General features: G+C 51.1%; 1 protein-coding gene across 1 annotated transcript in view; it reads left to right on the forward strand.

Moving 5' to 3' along the window:
- Nucleotides 1-17422: 17422 nt before the first annotated feature.
- Nucleotides 17423-25040, forward strand: part of HMCN2 (hemicentin 2) — a 133419-nt gene continuing 125801 nt past the window's right edge. Inside the window, exon 1 of the mRNA XM_075906051.1 lies at nt 17423-17794. Coding sequence (XP_075762166.1) covers nt 17560-17794 — 235 coding nt within the window. The 5' untranslated portion in view covers nt 17423-17559. The remainder of the gene's footprint in view (nt 17795-25040) is intronic.

Raw genomic sequence — 25040 nt, forward strand, 5'->3', positions numbered from 1 at the left:
CAAATACTCTTTAATGCAAGAGTTTTTGTGTTAGAGTATTTGCGCAAGAGAGCGTCTACACTGGCATGTGCCTTTGCGCAAGAGATGTGCTTTTGCGCAAGAGCATCCGTGCCAGTGTAGACTCTCTCTTGCACAAGAAAGCTCTGATGCCCATTTTAGCCATCGGGCTTTCTTGCGCAAGAAATTCATTTTTGCCTGTCTACACTGGCCTCTTGCGCAAGAACAGTTGCGCAAGAGGGCTTATTCCTGAGCGGGAGCATCATAGTTCTTGCGCAAGAAGCACTGATTTCACACATTAGAATGTCAGTGGTCTTGTGCAAGAACTCCACGCCAGTGTAGACAGGCAGCATGTTTTTGTGCAAAAGCGGCAGCTTTGGCGCAAGATCGTGCCAATGTAGACACAGCCCTAGAGTTCCCATTCCACAGAACAGGCATATTCAGTGTCAGATAAAAATGTTTCAAAGTGAAAGGAGTAGGGCAGGGTGAGCTGGCCAGATGCCCAGTGCATTCAACATGTTGATTTCCCCCTTGAATGTCTGTGAGTAAATATGCACAGACACAAACTGTTTCTCCTGGCATGTCACCTAGGTGGAGAATAATATGGTGTGACCTCAAGGGCATAGTTTAGATACAAAGACCATGGGAAAACTGCTTTTCCTATAGAATATCGTGCAGCCAACTCCGAACTGTCTACTCTAGGAGACATTAAAAGCTGCCATCTGCACATAGATTCAGAATCCCCAAATTCTAGAGGTGCCTCCTTGGATATCCAGGAGTCATTGTGATACATCTGGTCCAAAGTGGATTAGCCAGCTGTTAAATAATTAGAATCTAGTTACATATATGAGGCAATGGAATGCAAACCACAGTTTGTCAGACCAACAGAACAGACAGGCTTGGCAGGGCCTGAACTGTGGGAAGATAATTGTCTCTTAAAAGGCAGGTCTACACTAGGAAATTATTTTGAAATAACTTATTTCAAAATAATAACTCCCAAAATAACTATGTTGAAATAGTGTGGCCACACTATGGGAAGCCTCAAAATTAGTCCAAGGCAGGCTCCCTTAGGCTACGTCTAGACAGTGGCTCTATTTCAGGATACCAGAAGTATCCCAAAATAGCTATTCCACATCTTTAAACATGCCTGTTATTGCAAAATGTATTTCAAAATAATGGACACGCTATTCCGGTGACCTGTAACCCTCATTGCACAAAGGTTAAGGAACTTGTCGGAATAGTGCTTTATTTTGAAATTTGGCACTGTGTAGAAATAAGCTATTTCAAGGTAAGGATGCAGTGTAGCCGCACTCTTAATGTGGACACACTACCTCAACTTAGAGCCCCAAGCAGCACTTGGGAGTATTTACTTTGAATGACTCTGGGGAGTAGTTATTTTGAAATAGCAGCAGTGGAGCATCCACACTACCGCTATTTTGAAATAACTCTTTCGAAATAAGCATTATTCCTTGTGGTAAGCAGGAGTTATTTCAAAATAACCAGGCCATTATTTCGAAATAACAGGCTTGGTAATGTGCATGCTCCGCTTGTTATTTCAAAATAAGGGGAGTTGAAATAATTCCCTAGTGCAGACCAAGACAAAGAGATCCCCAGAAGACAAAGGAAAACCACTTGGTTTAGTTAAGACAGGTCAAATATGGGTGAGGCGCAATTAGCAGGAAGAAGCAGCTTGACCCCTAGAGGATGAAGAAAGATTAGTGTCTGCTTCTTCTGTCTGCCCTGCTCTGATTTGCAGGAATGGTCAATTCTTTCCCTTGCTGCTGCTAAGGAAATCAAGCATCTCAAGTCCTTTTGATTTTTTTTTTTAAGTCAGTTTGAGCAACAGTGGCAGGGAATTAATTTTCCCACTTAGGTCAGTTTTAAGCAGCTGTTTACAATCTGTGTCCACCTGAGCTGGCTACACAAATGACCCTAAAGCAGTGACTGCTTCACAGCTTGCCTGCTGAGTTTTCCTACCCTAGTGAGGCCTTTCCAAGGCAAAGGGGCAGGCAAAGAGGGGACCTGCAGAGATGATTTACACACAAACTGAAGCCAAAGCCCATCTTGGATTGTGGCTTTAATTCTTCCTCGTGGCAGGAGCCTTATGGAAATCTCTTCTTTGAAGGCAGCCAAGGTAGTATTCAAGTTCCCTCCTCCCCTCTATGCCCATGACTCCTTCAAGGCACTCAAAGGTCTTTAGGCTTGATTTCAATGGATTTAGAAACCTAAATAACAAGGGCTTTGGGAGTTTTTATATGGGGTGAAAATGGTAAATGAGGTGCTGCCTGGGCCTCCTAGGGTGGGATGAATTTCACCCTAAGAGACTGTGAGTGTTAGGGAATTTTTAAAGACCTGATTCTGCCCCATTGTGTTCAAGGGAGTACCAGATCCAGCCCCATCTGGGCATAGCAAAGCTTCCATTTCCTTCTCTCTCTCTTTCTGTCCCTAAGAGCATTGGCCTGCCCCTCGCGCTGTGTCTGAAGGGGCCTTGCCATCAGTCAGCTAAGCCCTTGGCTAAGAAATAGAAGCTTTTACAAAGCACCCCATGTAAATCCCAGGTCTTGACTGTATGTCTGCTCTGGTGTTGCGCTGTCTGGTTTGGATTTTGCATGCCCCCATTGCCTTGTCTTTTAAATCTTGAGATGAATTCAACAGAAAAATAAAACAAAACAAACCACCTCCTCCCCAAAATCCTAGAACGTTGTGACAGTCGAAATAAAAGCTAAATTACAGCACAAAGCGCACGTGGTCTGTGATACACTGCAAAGCTGCGTATGTGAAATATGGAGATTCCCTACCTAGGAACATGGGCATGCTACACTGTAACCCCAAAGGCGTAGGCAGCAAACATGTTTAAAAATGCCACTTGGTGCCCTTGCCAGAAATACAGACCCAGCCCCCCCATTAAGCTGTATCCCCTGTGAAGTAATTAAGCAGTGAAGTAGATCCTTTTTCCTCTCTCCCCTCCCCGGGTGTAGGTGAAATAAAGAAAGAGGAGGTGATGTTTAGGTGCAAACAAGGTAAGATGTTATTTAGGGATCAATTACAAAAGAGGGAGAAACGGGGGAAGAAAATCTGACGCAGATATGACAAACATAAAACTAGCAATAGTGGCAAGAACCAACAGGGGGCTTAAAGCCCAGACCCACCAAATCAAACCCTTTGGCTCTGTGATTAAAATAGTAAGAAAACCCCTAATTACTGGGCCCTTTTTTTCCTGAGGACTTGGTAGTGGTGCTGGCGGAGGCACTCCAGGCTGGTGTTATTACAAGCAAATAGTGTGTTAGCGAGGAAGGTAGAATCCTCTTCTTCCCCCATTGCAGGTGCTACTGGGGTTGTCCCTTGTTATCAGATGGTGGAACAGACGGACCCGCACAATGCTGCCACCATGGCAGACATCCCTAAGACTGAGGCAACACAGTCCTGCTAAAACCATCAGAGGAGGAAACGTCTGAGGAGAATAGAACCCTCATTGCCGCTGGGCGGGAAAATCCGGTCTCTTAGCGGTCAGTGCCTGAGGAGATCCAATATGGATTCCTAGGTCAAGGGTCACAGACACCAGCTTGATTGCTCAATTAGGCTATGTCTACTCAGCGGTATCTCGAAATAGGTATTCTGCATCTCAAGAGCAAGCCTGTTACATCGAATTATAACAGGCTCACTATTCCGATGTAAACCTCATTGCACGAGGGTTAAGGGAAGTTTCGGAATAGCGCCTTATTTTGAAATTTGGTGCTATGTAGACAGTGCCAAATTTCAAAATAACACTGAAATAAGCTACGCAATTTGCATAGCACAAATTACATAGCTTATTTCAAGGTAATGGTGCTGTGCAGATGCACCCTTATTGATTTAAACGCATTATATTTTAATAAGGTAGGAGAATAAAAAGCACACACAAACAAAACTTCCTAACACACACAAGCAACAAACTAAGAAGGAAAAGTGAACTGTTCCCACTGAAGTCAATCACAACATTCCCATTGGCTCCAATGAGACCAGGATTTCACCCCAAAAGAGGAGCTTGTATTTTCCGGGCTTCTAGTTCTGTAACCATTGCTATTAGCTGTAATAGTTACATTGCTCTGTGCACTGTGATGCTCTTTGTCCCTTGAGTTTATTGGTTTGGGACAGGAGTTTTCTATAGGTTGGACCTCCCTTGTCCGGCACTCTTGGGACCAGGAAAGGTCAATGCTCCGCTGCCGGCTCTTCTCCCTGGGGCTCTCAAGGCTGGGGTTCCCCACCCTGCTGCTGCTCCGCTAATGCTGGTCCGGCCGAGGCTCCCTGCCTACTGCTGTCAGGGCTCCCCTACCAGGGCCGCCGCCAGCCTCGTTCAGCCACTGCTGGCCCTGGTATCTCCAGGGGTTCCGTGGGGTTTCCTGGCCCCAAGGCTGCCCAGCTGCTGCCTGCCCCATTGCTGCAGGCCAGCTGTGTGTGTGTGTGGGGGGGGGGTTCCTGGCCAGGGCTGCCTCGTCACCTCCAAACCCACTGCTGCTGAGGGGTTCCTAGGGGTTCCCAGCTGGAGCTGCCAAGCTGGCCACATTGCCACCAGAGAGTCTCCTGCTGGGGCGGGGACTCCTGGCTACCGCCTGGCCCCATCACCGGCATTCCTTGGCCGGGACTCCCAGGACGCTGTGTGGCCCTGCTGCTGTGGGGAAGTTCTCAGGGTTCCCCAGCTGGGGCTGCTCCAGCTGCCTGATCCCACTGACACGGGGGGTTCCCAGATGGCCATCTGGCCCAGCTGATACTGAGTTCCTGTGCCTAGCCACTGCTGGCCCAGCTGGGGCTCTACTCTCCCCAGGGCTCTTTGGTCCAGCAACATCCGTGGCCTTGCCAGACCGCAGATGTTGGTGGACTAGAGAGTTCCAGATTTGGGAGGTTCAACTTGCACCTTCTCTTACAATGGATCGAAGTGTGATTCCTTTATGCAGATGCAAGAGTCCTGTTCATACACCACACACTGAATGCTTTCTGTGCAGTCAGGTGGTCTCCATAGCAAGTCAAGGCAGCATATTCCAGCCTGGAAGAGAAACACGCTACTCCACAAATATCCCACTGAATTCAGTTTGGCTCTGTGCGTCTCCAAACTTGCACTTCAGGACCAAATGGAAGCTCTGTTATGATGAGTTGTGAGCTTGTCTCTTAATGAACTCCATGAAAGGCCAGCACCTCTGACTACTTCCTCCGAAATCATTAGGATTCTGGTGTAATGCACTACTTGGAGGAGGGGTTGCAGAATCCGAGCCTTTTAAAAGATATTGTTGTCCAACGTTTATTTGAAATATTGGCTGTGACGAGCACTGGCCTTTGAAGCAGCATGCTGCACCCAGCCCCATCATTGGGGCGGGCAATTGGTAAGACATAACGCCTGCTGGGGTTGCCTGGTTCCTGGTGGTGATTCAGGGGAGCGGTGCAGCCTAAAAGATGCTTTGTTGCTGAAGAATCCTGGAAGAATGCTGGGAACAGGACACTGACACGGAGGGATGTTCCAGCCCTTTACACAGCAAAGTCCACTAGGAGAGAGGACCTTGTTTGCAACACCCATTTTGAGGAAACCCCTCTGTGATATGAAAGGCCAGGTAAAGGCAACCCCAGAAACCTCCCCAAAGGCAAGCCAGGGGATGTTTGCAGCTCAAATCTAACAAAGTTTTCCAGGAAAAAATGAGCTAAACAAGTCTACTGGGAAAAAATAAATAAAAACAACGAATAGTCCTGCAGCACCTTAGACTAACAAAAAATGTAGATGGTATCATCAGCTTCCATGAGCACAACCCACTTCATTAGATGAAAGGAGTTTAAGGAGTCCAAGTTCCAAATAAATAGCAGAGAAAGGGTATGTCTGCACTACAGCACTAATTCGAACTAACTTAGTTCGAACTAAATTAATTCGAACTAAGCTAATTTGAATTAGCGCATCTAGACTTAAAAACTAGTTCGAATTAGAGTTTTGCTTATTCGAACTAGCACGTCCACACTTATTGGACGCTGGGTCGCATTTAAGGGCAGCTGAAACCAGTTCCATCAGGGTATCAGCTCAGTAGTTGCTTTGTGTGGCTGCTGTCTGAGGCTATCTGAGGCTCGTGCTTAAAGGGACCCCCCTGGACAGCTGGTTCTCAGCTTTTCTGCTTGCTTGCCTACCTCGTAGAGGGACAGCAAAGTGTTTTTCTCTCCACCTGCCTGTGTCAGTGCTTCGCATTGGGGATGCCGCCACAGTTGGCACCATGGAGCCAGAGCTCACCCTGGGCATGCTGCTCCAGTTTTTGGACTTGCTGCTGCAAGCCTGCCAGCAATGGGTGGAGGCTGCCTTGCATCACTTGTGCACATCAGCCCCCTGCCTCTCCCCCTGGCCTCCCCAGGGTCATGGAGGAGCGGCAGCAGTGCCCGGATGCCAGCGTGCCCCGCTGCATCTGGTGTCTGGACACCAGCAGCGACTGGTGGGACCACATCGTTCTGGAGTGCTGGGGAGACAGACAGTGGACCCAGAACTCCAGGATGAAGAAGGACACCTTCCTGGAGCTCTGCGAGTGGCTCACCCCTGCTCTGCGGCAACAGGACACTCGCATGAGGCCCGCCATCCCGCTCCAGAAGCGAGTGGCCATTGCCCTGTGGAAGCTCTCCACGCCGGACAGCTACCGATCCATAGGGAACCAGTTCAGTGTGGGGAGATCCACCGTCGGAGCAGTGCTCATGCAGGTACGGCACCCACCGGCCACTGGGTTGGGGCGGAGGGGGGCTGCAAGGAGGGGATGGGCCACCCCAGGGAAAACATGGGGGGAGGAGGCAAAAGTGCCCCACACTGGAGGGTTCAGTCTGTCCTGGCTGTACTACACGCCTCCCGCGGGGGTTGCTTCTGGGAGTGAGGCGCTGGGCAGTGCCAGGGAACGAACACTCCCAGCCACCTGGGTGCCCCAGTGATTTGCGGTTTGTTATGTCCCTCTGCAGGTGGTCAAGGCCATCAACCAGGTGCTACTCCGCAGGGTGGTCCGCCTCACCGACCCGGATGCTGTCATCCAGGGGTTGGTGCCCTTGGCTTCCCCAACTGCGGGGGGGGGGGGGGCCATCAATGGGACGCACATCTCCATCCATGCCCCGGAACACCAGGACTCCCAGTACATCAACAGGAAGGGGTACTTCTCCATGCTCCTGCAGGCCGTGTGAGACCACTGGGGCCAATTCACGGACATTAATGTGGGCTGGTCCGGCAAGGCACACGACGCACGGGTGTTCCGCAACTCCTCCATGTGCCAGAGGCTGCAGGCCGGGACCTTCTTTACCGACTGCCACATCAGGGTCGGGGATGTGGACATGCCCGTGTGCCTGGTGGGGGATGCAGCCCTACCCCCTACAGCCCTGGCTGATGAAGCTGTACACAGGGCACCTCAACCCCTCCCACCAGGTCTTCAATGCCAGGCTCACCAGGGCCCACATCCTGGTGGAGGGGGCCTTCGGACGCCTGAAAGCCCGATTTAGGTGCCTCCTCACCCGTCACGACCTCGCCGAACACGATATCCCTCCCATGGTGGCAGCATGTTGTGTGATGCACAATTTGTGCGAGCAGAAGGGGGAGGCTTTCCTGCCAGCCTGGATGGCTGAGACTGACCGCATGGCTGGCCAGTACGTGCAGCCCCGCACTGCCGCCGTCCGGGAAGCCCAGCGGGGGGCCGTCCGGATCTGGGAAGCCCTGAGGGAGAGCTTCCAGGTGGAGGAGGAGGACTGAACTCTCCCTGCATGCCCCACTGGGGCCTTCTTCCACCCTCCTCCCACCTTCCCCTTTCCCCTTCCTAGCCCCCCTTCCTAATGTCAAATAAAGACACCTGTTTTGCCAACAAATATCTCTTTTTATTTTACATAACTGGGGTGGGGGGAGGGAGGAGTGAGGATGGGAGAGGGGAGGGGGAAACCTGGGAGGAGGGAGCTGGAAGGGGGTGGAAGGGGAGGAAGGGAAGGGAAAGCTCAGGGTTGGGGGTCCTGCTGGCTCTCCCGTCTCACAGCACTGCGGGTGCGGGTGCGTCGGGGGGGAGTGGGTGTGGAGGGTGGGGCAGCAGGGGCAGGGGGTGCGGAGGAAGCGGGAGGGGGAGCAGGGGTAGGAGGAGGAGCGAGAGCTGGGGCGGCCGCAGGGACTGGAACAGGAGGAGGCAGGAACCTCCCTGGTCTGGAGGTGACCTCTGAGGGCATGGCTCTGCTCCTCCAGCACCTCCAAGCTCCGCTGCCGCTGCCGCAGCCGCAGGTCCTCCCAGACCCAGTGCTCCTGGATGCAGATCTGGTGCTCCAGTAGCCGCAGGTGCCATCACTGGTACTTCTCCAGGTTGCGGGTGCACCTGCTGGCCCGGGCACGGGTGGCTGTTGCAGGCGGGGTGGTGCACCCTGCAGTCCCAGGTGCTGCGGCTGTGGTGAAACAAGAGCAGTGGTCAGTTCTCCCTGGGGACACGGTGGGTGAAACCCAACCCCCCTCTGCAAGGCCAGGGCCCCTGCATGACACCCAGCTGCTGCTCCATGGTGGGCAAGGCCCAGGGGCACGGTCCCTGGGCTCCCTCTTCCCCCACTCCCCTGTACACATAAGGGGAGCATGATGGCACTCACATGCGGAGCCCTCCCCGGCCTCGGACGACACAGCTGATGTGCTCTGTGGGATGCCTCGGGGGTCCTGGGTCCTGGGCAGGCTCCCTGCAGGCTCCTGGCTGTCGGCGTCCTCCTCCTCCTCCTATGTATCTGGGACGGGTCTCTCTGCCCCGGGGTCGATCACCACCCGGGGGGCATGGACGGCGTGAGCCCCCAGGATGCCTCTGGGTCAGCCCCTGGCTGGGAGGCCTCTGGGTCGGCCCCTGGCTGGGAGGCCCTGGAGTAGGACTGCCGCAGGTCCTTGATTTTGCAGCAGACCTGCTCCCGGGTCCGCATGTGGCCTCTGGTGGCCAGGCTGGCAGCCATGCGGCTGTAGACGGCCACGTTCCTGTGGCTAGTGCGGAGATCGTGCACGTTGGAGGCTTCCCCCCGAAACCTCGATGAGGTCCACGATCTCCGCACTAGACCAGGTGGGTGCCTGCCTCTTGCGGACCCGGCCAGCCTGGTCCTGGGAAGAGGGGAAGGTCTGGGTGGCAGTGGGTGGCTGGTTCAGCCCGTGCCAGGTGCAGGGTCTGCTGGCTGAGTGCTGCCAGGCTTGCAACTGGCATGAGCACCGTAGCCAGACCGTGCCCCTTTAAGGGCTCCAGGGCCGGGAGGGGGGCAGGAGAGTTTTCCTGGTTGTGTCCAGAGTGACCACCAGGGCAAGCTGGGAAGGGCTAGCCTCCCACTAGTTCGAATGAAGTGGCTACACAGCCCTTAATTCGAACTACTTAATTCGAACTAGGCGTTAGTCCTCGTAGAATGAGGTTTACCTAGTTCAAATTAAGCACTCCGTTAGCTCGAATTAAGTTCGAATTAGTGGTTTGTATGTGTAGCGCCTATGAAAGTTAATTCGAACTAATGGCTGTTAGTTCGAATTAACTTTGTAGTGTAGACATACCCAAAGAGAGGGGATGGGAAGGGGAGGGAAAAGAAAGTAGAAAAAAATGGGGAAAGAATAGTCAGTTTCTACTAAATGAAGCTGATAGAGAGGGTTCTAAGTGCTCTTAAGCACGTGGTGTTTTGCCTTTTATGTTATTATGATGTGGAATGTAGCAGGTAATCCAGTTAAGGTCTTTGTTTAGACCTCTATTGTAGGTATCAAACTTATAAATGAAATCAAACTCTGCAGCTTCCCTTTCAAGCCAGTTTGTGAAATTGGCTTGCAATAATACGGAAACTTTGAGCTCCATTAATGAATGCCCAGGCAAATTAAAATGTCCCCCAACAGGTTTCTGTGTGTTACCTTCTCAAATATCATTATTCCTTTGTCGTAGACGTCAGGCCATAGATGGCGCCAGATGGGCAAGGAAGTGAGTCTCTCCAAATGAGAAACACACCGCTGCTTATTTGACAGGCAGTTGGTCTCTGTCTGGAGACGTGACCGTGCTCAGAACCTGGGCCTTTGCAATACATTTGGGTGTGAGCATCCATATTAAGTTCTTAGAACATCCCTGAAATAATGGGCCCCTGTAAATTCTCCCCAGTCATACATTAATCAGGCTAGTGGCTCATCCAGCCACTGCTCATCTGTTTTCTCTTGTACTTTGTGCTCAAACTCCTTTACCATCACCTGGCTCCTCCCATTCTTTTGGTCCAGCTGGGCAGCATTGTAACCTTTAATCTCCAGTGGGTTCTTTTGCTGGTTTCTTCAAGACAACTGCTGAGGAAAGCCTGTGGAAAGACTTGCCATTCCCTTACGGGGTTTCCCTCCATCTGTTACCTCTGAGGCCTGCACCCGGGGGTTGGGGCCACACATTTGATGCCCAGGCTGTAAATGTGGGTGCAAAAAGCACAAGGGCTGCTTGCAGAGCCTTCTTTGCCCATGGGTGTCTGTTAGCCGCCCTAACTCAGCGCAGCAGTGCAGGCCACAAACAAGGCTACCAGGAGTTGGCAGCTGGAATGAGTAGGGTTGCCAGGTGTCCAGTATTACCTGGACAGTCTGGTATATTTGCCTCCTATCCAGTAAAAAATCTGAAAACACCGGCCACCTAAAATGTCTGGTAATTTCTGATTTTTTCCCGGCTAGGAGGCGAAAATCCCAGGTGCTTACCTGGTTCCGCAGGGGAGCTGTCTGGCCTGGAGCAAGAAGACAAGAGGCAGATGGCTACTGGCAGCCTGTTAGGGCCGAAGAGCCTCAAAGGCATTTCTTAAAGGGGCCATTCTGGTTTTGTTTTTGTTTTTTTGTAATTTTTTTTGCTTAATAACTCTCGGGGTCCTTTTTTTCCCCTCTCTCTCAACAACTTTGGTCTCCCCTTTTTATTTCTCAACAGATTTTTTTGGGGGCGGGGGTTGGTATTTTTGGTTAAACCATCTGGCAACCCTAAGAACAAGCAAGTTAGTGCACATCTCCAAAAGGAGCAGGGAAGGGCTGTAGATGGGTATAAATTGGTTCTGGGCAGGAATGTGGCCTTTACATTCTCCGCCTGGGGAAATTGTGATTTGTATTTGAATCTTCTTGTTATTCTTCTGTGGTTCAAATAGTCCTGTGAGTTCAGTGCTGAAGACAGCCCCTCTCTTCAACCTCTGAACACACCCTGCCCCTCCACTCTCTGCCCCTTTCTCCTCTCTGGACATGGCGATGGAGGCCCTTTGGCAGGTTTTATAGCTGATTTGAATGGTGGCTGTTTTCCTGTGTGTTTCCATTATTCACTGTCTGGAGGTTACAGCGCAGGGCTGGGAAGTGAAGGGATCTGCCTGCTCTCGGGCAGGCTCCCTGTGTGTCAGAAATTGCTGAGCCTTTCTGTGCCTTTGTACCTTCCCATGTGTAAAATGGGAGACAGTGGAGTCATGGGTAGAGTTGCCGGGTAGACCCCACTAAAAAGCCGGACACGCTTGTCCGGGGGAGGGGGCCTGGCCGGGAGGGGGGTGGGAAGCAGAGCTGGCAGGGGAGGGGGAGTCCAGGGGCCACGAGGCTGGTCGGCAGGAAGAGGGAGTGGAAAGCAGAGCGGGGGGGATCGGGGGCTGTCAGGCTGGAGGGGAAGATTGGGGGGACAGAGAAAGGGGGGGTGAGAAGCAGACCTGGTGGGGGGGTGCAGCCACTGGCCGCAGCCGGAGTCCTTCCGGCCGTGCCCCCAGCAGGCGCTCCCTTTACTTGCAAGCAGAAGCCAGGCGGGGGTGGGGGTGGGAGCCATTCCCCCCGCCCGGCTTCTGCATTCAACCAGAGGCTCCCAGCTAGGAGGCAGGGCTGTGATTAGAGCTGGGAGCCTCTGGTCCCATGCAAAAGCTGGGGAGGGGGAGTGGCTGGGAGTCCCCGCCCCACCCCGCCCCACCTGGCTTTTGCGCGTGACCACAGGGCTCCCAAAGCCAATCATGCTCCGCCTCCCAGTCACTCCCCCGCCCCCACCAGGCTTCTCTCCGGTGCCCAGCCAGAAATTCACAAAATACCAGACATTGCACATGGCACATTGCATGTGTCCAGTATTTTCTGAATTTTTCTACTGGACAAACGGTGCAAATACCGGACTGTCCGGTAGAAAACCAGACACCTGGCAACCCTAGTCATGGGCCTAAATTCAGTGTTTGTAGAAGCTCCTGGGATGCAGGACACAGTGGGCCTGCCTGATCTTGCCTGCCTGTAATGCACCGATGATTATTTATGTTCTTTCATGCTAGTGCTCTTAGCTGCTGGATCCATGTCCTTGTTACCCAGTCCAAGATCCTGCTGCCTGTCACGAACCTCCCACACATCTCCCACCCAGCTCTAATGTTTCTCTCACTGCTCCTCTTCCTAGGATTAGACCTTGTCTTCTCTATTCTTTCCATGGTAGCTGCTTTTGCCAATATTGCTTCTAATCTTTCCCGTATGCTCTGGCCTTTTCTTACTTCCCATAGCATCATTTCTGAGTGCAGTCTTTTCACTCCGTCCCCCTTAGCCATCTTGTTCCAATATCCAGCAGTCGTTTCCTGTAATTTCTATGCTTTGCATGTGCAGTAAAGGGCTGTCAGTCTCAATTTGGCCTGCAACTGATGATGATGTTTGATATTAATGTCTTGTAATTGTATCTTCCAGAATCTAATTGCGTTTCCCTTCCCCCCTCCGCCTGACCATTATATCTGTTGGAGCAATTTGGCAGTTGATAGAGAAGAGGCCACTAGCTTGCATGCATGGATTATGCTTTTAAGTTCCTATGAAATTGCTTTTGCAATTTCAATCTGCCAAGTCTTTTGGAAATAAGCCCTGAAAGTTCTGTACAAACCCTTTGGTGCAGCACATCTTGATTTCCTTTTGGTCATAACAAGAGTGACTAATTATTGTTGGGAGCACAGAAGAGATGTCTTGGTGGCCCAGGTTTCAGGCTTTAAACAACTGGGCTGACTATACTAAAAGTTCATTCTATTGCAGCCCCATTTCTGGGAGCCAGTGTTCCCACTAATAGTTTCCATTCATGTGCAGAATACATTTTGTTTATGTGCACCAAGGTAAGTGCAAAACGTGCACCACCAAAACAAACACATGCTGCCGGCTGTGGGAACCTGTGGGCGCTCTGCTAATCAGCTGGGCGGCATTTGAATCTCTCCTGGGCAGCCGCCCAAGTACTCAGCTTGCAGAGAACACTGCTGGGAGCCCCAATGTAGACTGACCACTGACATTCTACCACACTGTTGTCTAACACGATTCTAGCCAGATGGTAAATTCTGTCCCTCACTGTAGATACCATCATCCCTCTGCTCTGCAGAGTAGTAGCACATGCCCAGATGCTTCAGAAGGAGAGATCAGTGACAGGAAGGATGGGAGTTTTCTTAGTGTGAACAGGCATGGACCTGGTTCCTGGTGAAAAAAGAGTTAAATCCAGCACAGCCTTTCCCACCCATTGGTTGGGGGGAGAGCTAGAAAAAGGCTGCTGGGATATCAGAAAAGGATGGAAAAAAACTGGCTTGCTCCGATTTTTGAATGGGAGCTGGGCCTGATTTCTGCTTTTTAATAATATCCCAAGTGGAAAAGTCTGGAGGGACTGCAGCTGTGTCTCCTTTCTGCTGTTCTCTGGGCCCAGATGGTGAGCACCACGGGTTCCTGTGGCAGAGAAGGTGCTGTGTCCATTTAAATGGATTAAACCCCATCCCCAGCAGGGCGGTGAGCACTGCACTGCCCAGCAGGAGACCCAGGGTGGATGCTGGGCCTGGTTGGGGTGGTGTCCGTGGCAAGGACAACCAGGCGTGTCTCCTTAGAGACCAGCGGAGGAAAATAGGCCAAGACTCTGTGCACAGAAATGCCTGTGTGCAAATCAGCAGATTCCCTGACCACTCCTGAAAGTACTGGCTCCAGCCTCTAAACTGCTTCCCTAAGGCAGAGTGGTCTCTAAATTCATTTTAGTCACAGGGTACCAGAAGCAGCCCCTTGCCGGATCAGAGTGCACACACTGCGGGCGGTCTCTGCTGATCTCCTCTTGCGGACATCAGTAAATCCCTTATCCTGCAAGTGGACTTAGCCACTAGGGGGCAGCATCCTTTGCAAAAACCAGTTGGGTAACACAGTCAAGCATGGAAGTGGGTTCTTTGTGCATCCCTTTCCTCCGGAGGGAGTGGAAGCCCATCTTGGGCACAGCCCAAAGCTGGGGCGCTGTGAAAAGAAGCAGCCGTGAGTTGAACCCTGGAGAGGAGTAAACAAGCAAAGGGTCTTTTCTGTGACCCAGGAGCCTGCATTTCCCTCAGCTCCCTGGCTAAAGTGGATTTCACATGCCCCGTGTGGCCACCATCTCTGGCAGGAAGCTGTGGCTACAAACACGTTTTACTTTCCAAGTAGGTAAGTAGCCCTGGAAAGGGAATAAACTCCTGGCCTTTGATTTCTCAGGCCCTGCCACTCCTGTGTTTCCAGCTGAACTGGAAACACTTTCATCCTGCTGGAAGTTTGGGCTTGATTCCCACTTACTTTGTCCCCTCCCAGGCCTTTTTCAGAAGACAGGAAGGCAGCTATGTGCCAGGAGAGGGTCATATCCTCCATGGTGACAAGCTCTTCCCTGGCATGGCTATTTGTGCTCTTTCACCATCCTTCGGTCGGGAGCTGAGGGCAGCTTGGTTGTAAAGATGTTTATTAATACAGGGAAAAGAGCCTGGTCAGGTGCAGCTGGAATTGCTCTTCTCAGGGCGTCAGTGGAGCCAGGAAAAAAAAGGCTGCTCAGTAGATAAATACAGGGAATTAGCCACCCAAGCAGTTTTGGAAAGTGAGTGATAGAAAACAACCCAACATAATACCAGGCAGCGTCTTAAGGCATTGGGCCAGCCTGCTGCCCCACACGCCACAGGGTCAGAGACCAGGGTCGCTGTGACGAGGCCTTCCAAAGTAAAACAATACAATTGGATGGTGTTTCGTGCCAGCAGCTCCCCTTCAGATTCCTCCAGTGTCCATCTGGAAAGCATGACCTCTGCAATGCATCAGACACAAATGGTTACAGCCTCCTGCCTGAGAGGCTGTTCATCTAGACTACGTCATCCTGTCTGTGTCATCCTCCCTGGCCCTGTTACATGAAGAGGGGACCAACAACCCAGCTGTTGCATCCCTGTGTAGGAAGGTAACACCTCTCGCTGTAGCTTGGTGGACAAGATTTTGTTGTGCGCAAAGTGGGTAGATGAAGGCAGGTTGGAGGCAGTTTGTGGGTGGGGCAGGAAATCAGACTGAAGTACGTGGCTGATTGCTCCTGGCTGATGTTCGGGGGTGGGTGATTATCCAATGCAAAGAATAGTTCCCACCTGGAAACCTCTGTCCAGCAGGCTGCCTTTTCAATGCATCTGGGACCTCTTTCAAGCCCTGCCTGTGAACACTAACACTGGCACTGTCCCAGTGTTCCCATTTGTTTCTTTAAAGACTCTTCTTCCAAGATTAATGTTACCATAAATCTCTCCCTTCTGTTTACTTCCGTCACCATGTATATGCTGCTTTGGGAGTCAGAGATGGAGAAATTAAACATCTCTAAGTAAACCAGAAGGCTGGGGGCCGCCCTACTGCAGCCTGCTACACTAAAGTCTTGTCGACATACACAGATGCATGGGTTTAACTTGTATCCTGATTTGAAAACTGTTTAGTTAAACCTGCCAGCAGGCCGTGTGGACACTTTTATTTGGGTTTAAATCAGATTTAATTTTGGTTTATCTTAAACTGATTAGGGACAGCATTAAGCTAAACGCGAAATCTAAGCTAATACGTGTAAATCTGTAGGCTTTGTCTACACTACAAATTTTTGCAGCAGAGAGTATGCTAATGACGGACTCATTAGCATGAGTCGCGATGTCATTAGCATATTTTCTGCCAATGCTTTTTGCGCAAGGGGTTTTTGTGCAAAAAGAAGTGTAGCCTCCAGGAGAGGCATAAGGATCTTGCGCAAAAGGTTTTTTTTGCACAAAACAGAAGCAGCTACACTGCTTCTTTTTGCGAAAAAACCCCTTGCGCAAAAAGCATCGGCAGAAAATATGCTAATGACATCGCGACTCATCGAAACGGTAATTCGAACTAAGTCCATGAGGAGTAACAGTTAAGGACTTAGTTTGAATTACCGTTTCACTGCCGCGTGTAGCCACGGGCAGTTACTTCTGACCAGTGGAATTTAAAATTGGTGACCGGATGGGAACATGCAAATAAAGCCTGAGATATTTAAATCCCGGGCTTCGTTTGCAACTTGGAATGCCTACATTAGTCTCCCTAGTTCGAACTAGGGGGCTAGTGTAGACATACCGTCAGGAAGCAGCCCTGAAAACACTGGCTACTTGGGGCTCTTTCCTCCCTGTCTTTGACTGTTTCACCTGCTGACCTTAGCAAATGATTGATCCCTGAATCCCCTTTCTTGAGCTGAGCCACTGCTGAGTGTCTTACTCAGATTGCACAGCCAAGATCTGGAAGAGCTCAGCTGCTTTTCTTAAAGTTTAAGGGGAGATACATATCTTGCCCACAGGGTCCTTCACTTCCCCCTCCCCAGTGATATGTTCCCTGGCTTTAAATGATCCATAACTTCACAGCCATGGAATGCATTTCCCACCCCACCCGGCTCAGTGTCCTACAGTTCTCTGTGCTGTGCATTACCATGTGCAAGATAGTCACTGTAAGCTGCAGCATGGAGGTTGTTAGGGTGGCTTTCTCCTCATCCCACAGGCACGTATGTTGAAGGCATCCAACAGGCCTCTCTTGCTTTGGGGCTTTGTCTGCTGAAAATCTAGCTGGCCTCCTCCAGAGATCTGCCTTGTTGGGTGTTTCCAGGGGAAAGCGCTGGTGTGCTTGGTGTCGCTTCCTCGGTGCTCCCTTTACAGTTCAGCTAACATCCCAGCTGTTCTCTTTGCGCTGCGTACATTCCTTCCTGGCCAGGTTTCCCCACGTCCACTCCGCTCCTTGCCCCATGTCCTCATTCAGCCTCTGGCCTGAGCGGGGAGGGGGAGGGTGGAGGTGGAGGTAGCGGGGAGGGAGGTGGGGAGAAAACAGGCTAGGATGTCCGTGAATAATGTGGGCTTTAGGACCTGCATCCAATCGCCCCTTCCTCCAGTTCCCACCCACTGCCTCACCAGGGGAGTTGCTCAGAAAGTGCTTTTATTCTCTCTTGCAGAAGTTGCACTTTAGAGGAGGTTTCCCTTCATGTAGCTATCGGTGGCCGCCCTTCTTCCAAGGGCTGGCCTTGTCTGCCCCCCTTCCGCTGCTGTGTCCGAGGGCACCGTCTAGCCAGGGGACACTAGCACAGCAGCACTTGTTGGTTTGTTTCAGTGGGTGTCTGGGAGCAGCTAGGAAGGAATGGAGAGGCTGGGGGGAGCTGTGCCAGCAGCTAGGTGCTCTCATCTGCCCCTCTAGATGCAGCTAAGGGAAAGGCAGCCTGATTTCTCTGCCTGGAGTTGTTCTTGCCCTAGGAGTAGGGAGAGCTGGAGCAATTCTCAGTTCTTTGGAGGGGGGGGGCAGGCAAATTGGAGAGAGAGCATTTTCCCAGGAAGGAATCCCACAAAGGTTTGGGCAGGAGCAGAGGGATTGCCTGTGCATTGGACGGCGCCCAGGCCATGCACCGCACAGCAGGTCTCCTCCTGGGGCTTTGGCTGCTTTTGGCCCCTGGCCTTGGAGAGCCCATCCCCCATTCTGGAGGGGTCACCTTGGCCTTTGTCTTTGATGTCACTGGCTCCATGCACGACGACCTGGTGCAGGTGATAGATGGAGCATCCCGGATCTTGGAGAGGACACTCAGCAGGAGCACAAAAGCCATTAGCAACTATGCGCTTATCCCCTTTCATGACCCAGGTAAGGCGGTTCCGGTTCAATAAATGCCTTGTACTGACCCAGGACCTGCACTTCTGGTCCAGGGCAATGCCTTGCAATGCACTAGGATCCTTGGTTCTGGTCCAGACAAAGGACTGCATTGCGCTAAGCCACAGTCAGTTATTCTGGGCCAATATAAGACATGCTATGTAATATGGGGCTCAGTCTCTATTTGCATAATATGTTGCATTGCACTTATGTAGAGCCACTGGTTCCAGTCATACTGAACCCATTTCATTCTGGGGACTAGGTTCTGGTCCTGTTAAAGGCAGGTACTGAGGATGTAGGACTGGGGTATGAAGTTGCAATGCCAACAGGCAGAATCAAATCGGGGTCCTCGGGAGCTTAGTGCATAAGCCTCTACCGCTTGTGCTAAAAGCCAGCTGGCTCTCAGCTAAGGCTGCACTCGTTCTTTGTCTCTGTCAGTGATTTCAGTGCCGCTAGTGGGCCATTGAACCATACCCAGTAGGTGTGTGGGTTACATGGTACAATGTGCTTCCCTTAACCCTGGCTCAGTATGAAAACAAACAGCTGCCTTTAGTAAGGATCAAAGTCCCCCACCTTTTCAAGGCCACTTTGTCCTACCTTGTCTCCTTTCTGAACCTCAGCTTTTCAGCCCCATTAGCATTCACTACACACAAAGCTGGGAGGTAACTGCTCCAAACACAGCTGGAGCAGGGTTGTGCTAATATGGCTGGAATTACAGGGCCTGACCTCACTGGCGAGAAAGTATCAGTTTAAATTAGAAAAGCATCAGTCTGACCTAGACAGCCTGGGTCTATGATGGAAGCTGCCAATTTCCTGAAGGAATTCTGACGAGCCTCCCCAAATCTGCCTCTGATTCTCCTCACGTTACCATATCTCATTGTGATTGCTTTAGCCTCAGGTCCTTGCTTGATCTGCAGCCATGCAGCTTGGACTGCAATTTCCTCCAGTCTCATTACCGGAGGGTGCTTTGGCCAGCTCAGTATTTGGATGGAAGACCTCAGAGCGGCTGGGTGCTGCAGGAGAGGAAGGAGTATTGAAGATTCAATGGGTGGTACTCCCAGAGTTAGGAATGTTAAAATTCGGTTAATTGAACAGTCGAGTAACCTCATGGAATTTTATCGGTTAGTCGACTATTCTATAGTCCCCGGGGTGAGGCTGGCAGTCAGTGTATCCAGGGCCGGCCCAAGCCCTTTTAGCGCCCTAGGCCCGGGCGTGCGGCACTGCCCCCAGGGCGCACGCCGCATGCGCGGCCCAGCCATGGCCGCTGGTGCGCAGTCCAGGGTCTGGCCCCGGGGTGCATGCGCTGCCCATCCCGGCCCGGTTACCATTGCTAGTGCTTGCGCCGGGCCGTGCAGGGCCCCGCGGCTGTGGGGGGGAAGGGTGCTGTGGGGCTGGTGCTGTGGGAGCCGGGCGCGCGGCGCCTGATGGCAGCTGTAAGGGATGCCGTACACCCCTTACAGCTGCCATCAGGTGCTCCCCATCGGTTGGCGCCCCGGGCAGCTGCCTGGCTCACCCATGCCTCAGTCTGGACCTGAGTGTATCAAAGGCAGCAGCACGGGGTGCCAGGCGAGAGCTGGTTCGCAAGGGGAGCCAGTTTAAAAAACACCTCTCATAGACTTTAAGGTCAGAAGGGACCATTATGATCATCTAGTCTGACTCCCTGCACAATGCAGGGCACAGAATCTCCCCCACCCCTCCCAGAATAATCCTCTCACCTATATCTCAGATATTGAAGCCTTCAAATACTTTGAAGACCCCACGATGCAGAGAGTCCTCCCGCTGTGACCTGTACCCCATGCTACAGAGGAAGGCGAAAAACCTCCAGGGCCTCTCCTTGTGGATTGGCTGCCTGTCGCCCTGTGCTGCTGCTTCTGAGAAAGAGGCAGCAGTGCGGGGTGGCAGCAGTCCCTGTTTAGGGGAGTCTGAGCTCCCGAACCCGGCATGAGCCAGAATTGAGCTGGGCTGCCTGCTCGCCCGGCTCTTAATACACTTGAAATGCAGAGCTGAAACGAGGGTAGGTCCTGCACCCAGTGTAAGCCAGGACTGAGCCAGGCTGCCTGCCCACCTAGCTCCTAATACACTTTAAATGCAGAGCCACAGTGGGGATAGGTCCCAGACCTGTTGCAAGCAGGGCTGAGCCAGGTTGCTGGCTAGCTGCTAAAAGATTTACTGGCAAGGAGAGGGGGGAGGGAAATGCATCTAGTCTATAGCATTAACCAATACGCTTTTACTTATCGGTTAATCCACTATGCTATTACATCCCTACCCAGAGTGTGTCCATGCTGCTAAAAGTGTGCTCTTAGTGCAGGTCACATCAGTGGCACGGCCAGAAGGGTCCATTTAGCTAGGCCCTGATTTGGGTGGGTGTGTGGGCGAAAATGGGGGTGGAGCAGGACAGGAGGGAGCTGTGAAAGCCCCTGGGGGTGGGCCTAGATCAGGAGTGGGCAATAAAATGGCGGCTGTTCACCTGGGTTAGCCCCTGGCAGGCCACTGCCACTATTTTTGCCTGCACCTCTGCAGATATGGAGGGTCGCCACCCCTGTTGGCTGTGGATTGCTGTTCCCGGCCAAGGGGAGCTGCAGGAAGTGGTGCAGACTGGGACAACGCTCGCCGCAACTCCCATTGGCTGGGAATAGTGATCCACTAGCCAATGGGAGCTGCAAGCAGCTGTACCTGCAGAGATGCAAGTAAATTTAGCGGTGCCATCCCATCAGGGGCTAACCTTGGCAAATCAGCTGGTATTTGTCCACCGCTGGCCTGGATGCAAAGTGAGTGGGCCACAGCCCAGTTAGGCTCACCCGCAGCTGGGCCCCTGGATCATATCATGCAGCTTAAAATTGCAGTGAAGACATGGCAACTTGGCTTTTACCTCAGGCGAGCAATTTGAATTCGACCCCAGGCTGCCTCATAGGCTTGAACTCTTAGGGTACGTCTACACTAGCTCGTTAGTTCGAGCTAGGTAGGGTAATGAGGGCAAGCGGAGTTGCAAATGAAGCCTGGGATTTAAATATCCCGGGCTTCATTTGCATGTTCCCGGGCGCTGCCATTTTTAAATCCCCCTTAGTCCAAACTCCGTGCCCGCGGCTACACGCGGCATGGAGTAGGTAGTTTGAATTAAAGATCCTAATTCGAACTACCGTTACTCCTTGTGGAACTCCGCTTGCCCTCATTACCCTACTTAGCTCAAACTAACAAGCTAGTGTAGACGTACCCTTACACTTCTCCAGCCAGCTAAGAACCAGCAAGGTGTGAAGAGCCCGGTTGTACTGCAAATGGCTGTGATGTGATCCTTGTGGGTGTAAATGAGTGCAAGTCACTTTTCACAAGGATTAATTATGGTGTTAATTCCAGGAATCCTGGCCACATGGGTAACTATGTCCTGTCTCCTTCAAAATTCTCTTTTACATCCATGTCCCAAACTATTGTTGCTATATGCTGTTACAGATACTGGGACCCACCCCAGGGATGGCTGCATTTTAATGGCTGTGTGAAGAGATGCCTTATAGCTGTATAATTTACAGAGCAGTCTAGATCTTTCCAGCTGAAGAGCACAACTGGGATAGAAGTCATAATTGTGTATTTGAACTGTGATAGTAAAGAAGAAAACAAAATTCTACATTAAATAAAGATGAAAGTTGTTCCTCTGACAGGCCCTTACTTTTATACACCTCCATCCGGTGCTAAACATTCACCACATAAGAACAAGCTCTCTTCTAAAAATTAATACAGAAAATAGCTTTTCCTGCTGTCTTCAGCCTTTTTAATTCAAATGTTCCTTACATTATAATTGCTATCAGAAGCGCTAAATGGAGATTTAGAGTGAATTGGCATCTATCTACTGTGTACGTTCCTTAAAATAGAAACAGGGCCTCTCTTTTCAGCCTCGTATCCGCTTGATCTTTGGGAATACATCTGTCTTTTGTAAGAGAGAGAACAGTTGGCTTGTCCATTAAATCCAGACTGCTCATGTTTCTGCGCTGGTTACTGATGGAGATGGCTCCCCAAGGAATTCTAGGCCAAGTGATTTGAGTGGACTCCATTTAATATGGTTGTAACATCTCGTGATATCAGCAGTGACTCTTCTTCAGGATGGACCCAGATAAATCAGTGGACTCTGTGGCTCATCTAGATGGGGATATTTGGGATCTGAGAAAGTTCCTGTTCCTCTATTCTGTATCTCACACTGCTCCAAACTGGAACATTTCATACCCACAGCATCTGCTCTGCACGTTCTGCACATTGTTCCTGTCACACCATAGGCAAGGTTCTGCCCTCACAGAAACAACTACCCAGCAAGTCTTGGTCTTGTCGTCTAGGCCCCAGTAATGCTGTGTGTTAGCCATATCCCTGAGCCAGGCTACTGTCCAGGGCTGTACCCCAGTCTGGTAATAACCGAGTTACTGTGCTGATCGGCCTTGTCTATGTTGGATGGTACTTGGTCCTGCTGTGAAGGTAGGGGACTGGACTCGATGACCTTTTAAAGTCCCTTCCAGTTCTAGGAGATAGGCATCTCCATTCATTTACATTTAAATTTATTTAAATTCAAATGTTGCAAGGCCAACCAACTGTTAAATACAGGCCCTGCACGAGTGTCTTCTGATACGGTAGCGGTTACACTGTAGACAGGGCCTAGAGCTGCTGTTATTGGGCTTTGAGTGGTTACCTCTCTGTGCTACCACAAAGGGCACTCATAAAGCAGAGGGTCTCTCTCAACCCCGGAAAAAGCTGAAATAGTGCAGGACTACAGGGCATGGGGGGAAGGCCAGGGGAAGTCGTCAGCTCCCTTTGTACCTCTGTCCTGCTGCATCTGTTTGTATTTACATGGAAACAGATGGGGGTTAGGATCACCCGTCAGGCCCGGCATCTGGTTTGCTGTAACAGGAGCATCCTAGCTCGGTAAATTGGCCATCTCTCTGGTTAAGCTGAAGGAAGAGCCTTCCAGTTTCGTGGGAGTCAGTCTGAGCACTGACATCATTTCGGAGGCCTCCAGTCTCATGTACAGAAAAAACTGGTCTAGGGAAGCAGTGGGCTTGATCAGTTTGTTGGAGCTGAGCCAGAATTCTGCGTGACAATGGCATTGTTTAGCTGGGGGGGAGGGGGGTCTCTGAGGCTTCGTCTAGACGGCAAGCCTCTTTCAAAAGAGGCTTTTTCGAAAGATCCTTTAGAAAAAGCCTCTTTCAAAAAAGAGCGTCAAGACTACAACCGGTACTTTCGAAAAAGCAAGCCACGGAAAACCTCATTTTTGAGGAAGAACGCCTTTTTTCGAAAGTGCTCTTTCGAAAAAAGGCGCTATGTAATGCAAACTGTGCTATTTTGAAAGAGAGCATCCAGACTGCCAGGGTGCTCTCTTTCAAAAAAGAGTGTCTAGATTACAACCGGTACTTTCGAAAAAGCAAGCCGCTTTTTCGAAAGAGAGCACCCTGGCAGTCTGGATGCTCTCTTTCAAAATAGCAGTTTGCATTACATAGCGCCTTTTTTTGAAAGAAAAAACAGGACTATGTAGCACTGTTTTTTGTTTCAGCTACACCAGACTAACATGGCTACATTTCTATCACTTTTTTTCGAAAGAGCACTTTCGAAAAAAGGCATTCTTCCTCAAAAATGAGGTTTTCCGCGGTCGAAAAAACTGCTGTGTTCTTTCGATTTACTTTCAAAAGAACACAACAGCAGTCTAGACGCAGGGGAAGTTTTTTCGAAAAAAGGCTACTTTTTTCCGAAAAACCCCTGTAGTCTAGACACACCCTGAGTGCTCTGCAAATGTTCATTAAAATGCACAGCCCTCATATAGTGTTGGGGAAACTGAGGCGCGATAGGCTTGCAGAAGTGCTTTGGGTTACCAACGTTTTAGCTAACTTGATGTGAAATGTGATTTTGCCCTTGGCTGGGGCAAGGGCACTTGTGTTTTAATAATGTTTTAGGAGCTGGTTATGGTTAACTTTAGGGTAGGGCTGTCAAGCGATTAAAAAAATTAATCGCGATTAATCGCGCAATTAAAACAATTGCTCGATTAATTGTGCTGTTAAGCAATAATAAGAATACAGCTTCCACCCCCGCTCCAACCCAATGCCCTCACCCCTCCCGCAGAACCAGGCACCCCCCCCCCCGGTCTAACCTAGTGCCCCTGCCCTGCCCCAGAACCAGCCACCCCCCCAGCCCACCTGCTCTAACCCAGTGCCCCACCCCTCCCACAGAACTGGGGACATAACCTAGCAGGGCGGATGGTAATGCGGTGACTCTGTGGGAGGAGCCAACTCCCCCCCCCCCACATCGGACCTTCCCTGGGTATCACTGGAGCCGCCTCAGCCATGTGCTTTCCCCTTCAGGCATTGGGGCGCTTGTGCAGAGCGGCTGTGAACGGTCTGGGCATGTGGCTCCGAACGTTCCATTTGACAGGCACGTGCTGCCACCCTCTCCCTGATCCCCTTTGCAGGGCAAAATCCCGGACAGTTTTTGCCATTTAAAAAAGCCAGCCGGCCGGAGATTTAACAAGGGAAAACGAGGACTGGAGGGATGGTAACCCTAGATTAATGCACATTAATTTTTTTAATGCGTTAATTCTGTCCTTCGTTAAACGCTGGCGTTAATTGACAGCCCTACTTTAGGGCAAAGTTGAGTTTAGTCTTAGCATGATGTGTTTGCTCATTGTAGACAGGGCTGCAGGGACTTGCCCAGTGCCACCACCAGTAAGTAGAATGTGGGAGCTTAGGCAAGCACCTGTCCTGCTCTAGCTACTTGCAGAATCGTAGACTTTAGGGCTACGTCTACACTGCAGGCTTTTTGGGCAAGAACTGTTTTGCGGAAGAGTTCTTGCTCAAAAGGTCTTGTGCAAGAGTGTGTCCACACTGCCATGTACTTTTGCACAAGAGATGTGCTTTTGCACAAGAGTGTCCATGGTAGAGTGGACGCTCTCTTGCGCTGGAAAGCTCTGATGGCCATTTTAGCCATAGGGGTTTCTTGTGCAAGAAAGCCCTGTTGCCCGTCCACACTGCCCTCTTACACAAGAGCTCTTGCACAAGAGGGCTTATTCCTCGTGGGAGAGGAATAACTCTGGCACAAGAAGCCCTCTGTTCTGACGCTTTACTGTAAACTTACTTGTGCAAGAACGTGCGTGCAGTGTAGATGCTCCACAAATTTTTGCACAAGAACAGCCTGCAGTGTAGACATAGCCCAGGAGTGTGCCCCATCTCACCCAGAGCTGTAGGACCCAGAGGGGAGTGTTAACAGTGTAAAGGCATTGCAC

Source organism: Pelodiscus sinensis, chromosome 22, assembly GCF_049634645.1.
Source record: "Pelodiscus sinensis isolate JC-2024 chromosome 22, ASM4963464v1, whole genome shotgun sequence".
In the NCBI taxonomy this organism is placed as follows: domain Eukaryota; kingdom Metazoa; phylum Chordata; order Testudines; family Trionychidae; genus Pelodiscus; species Pelodiscus sinensis.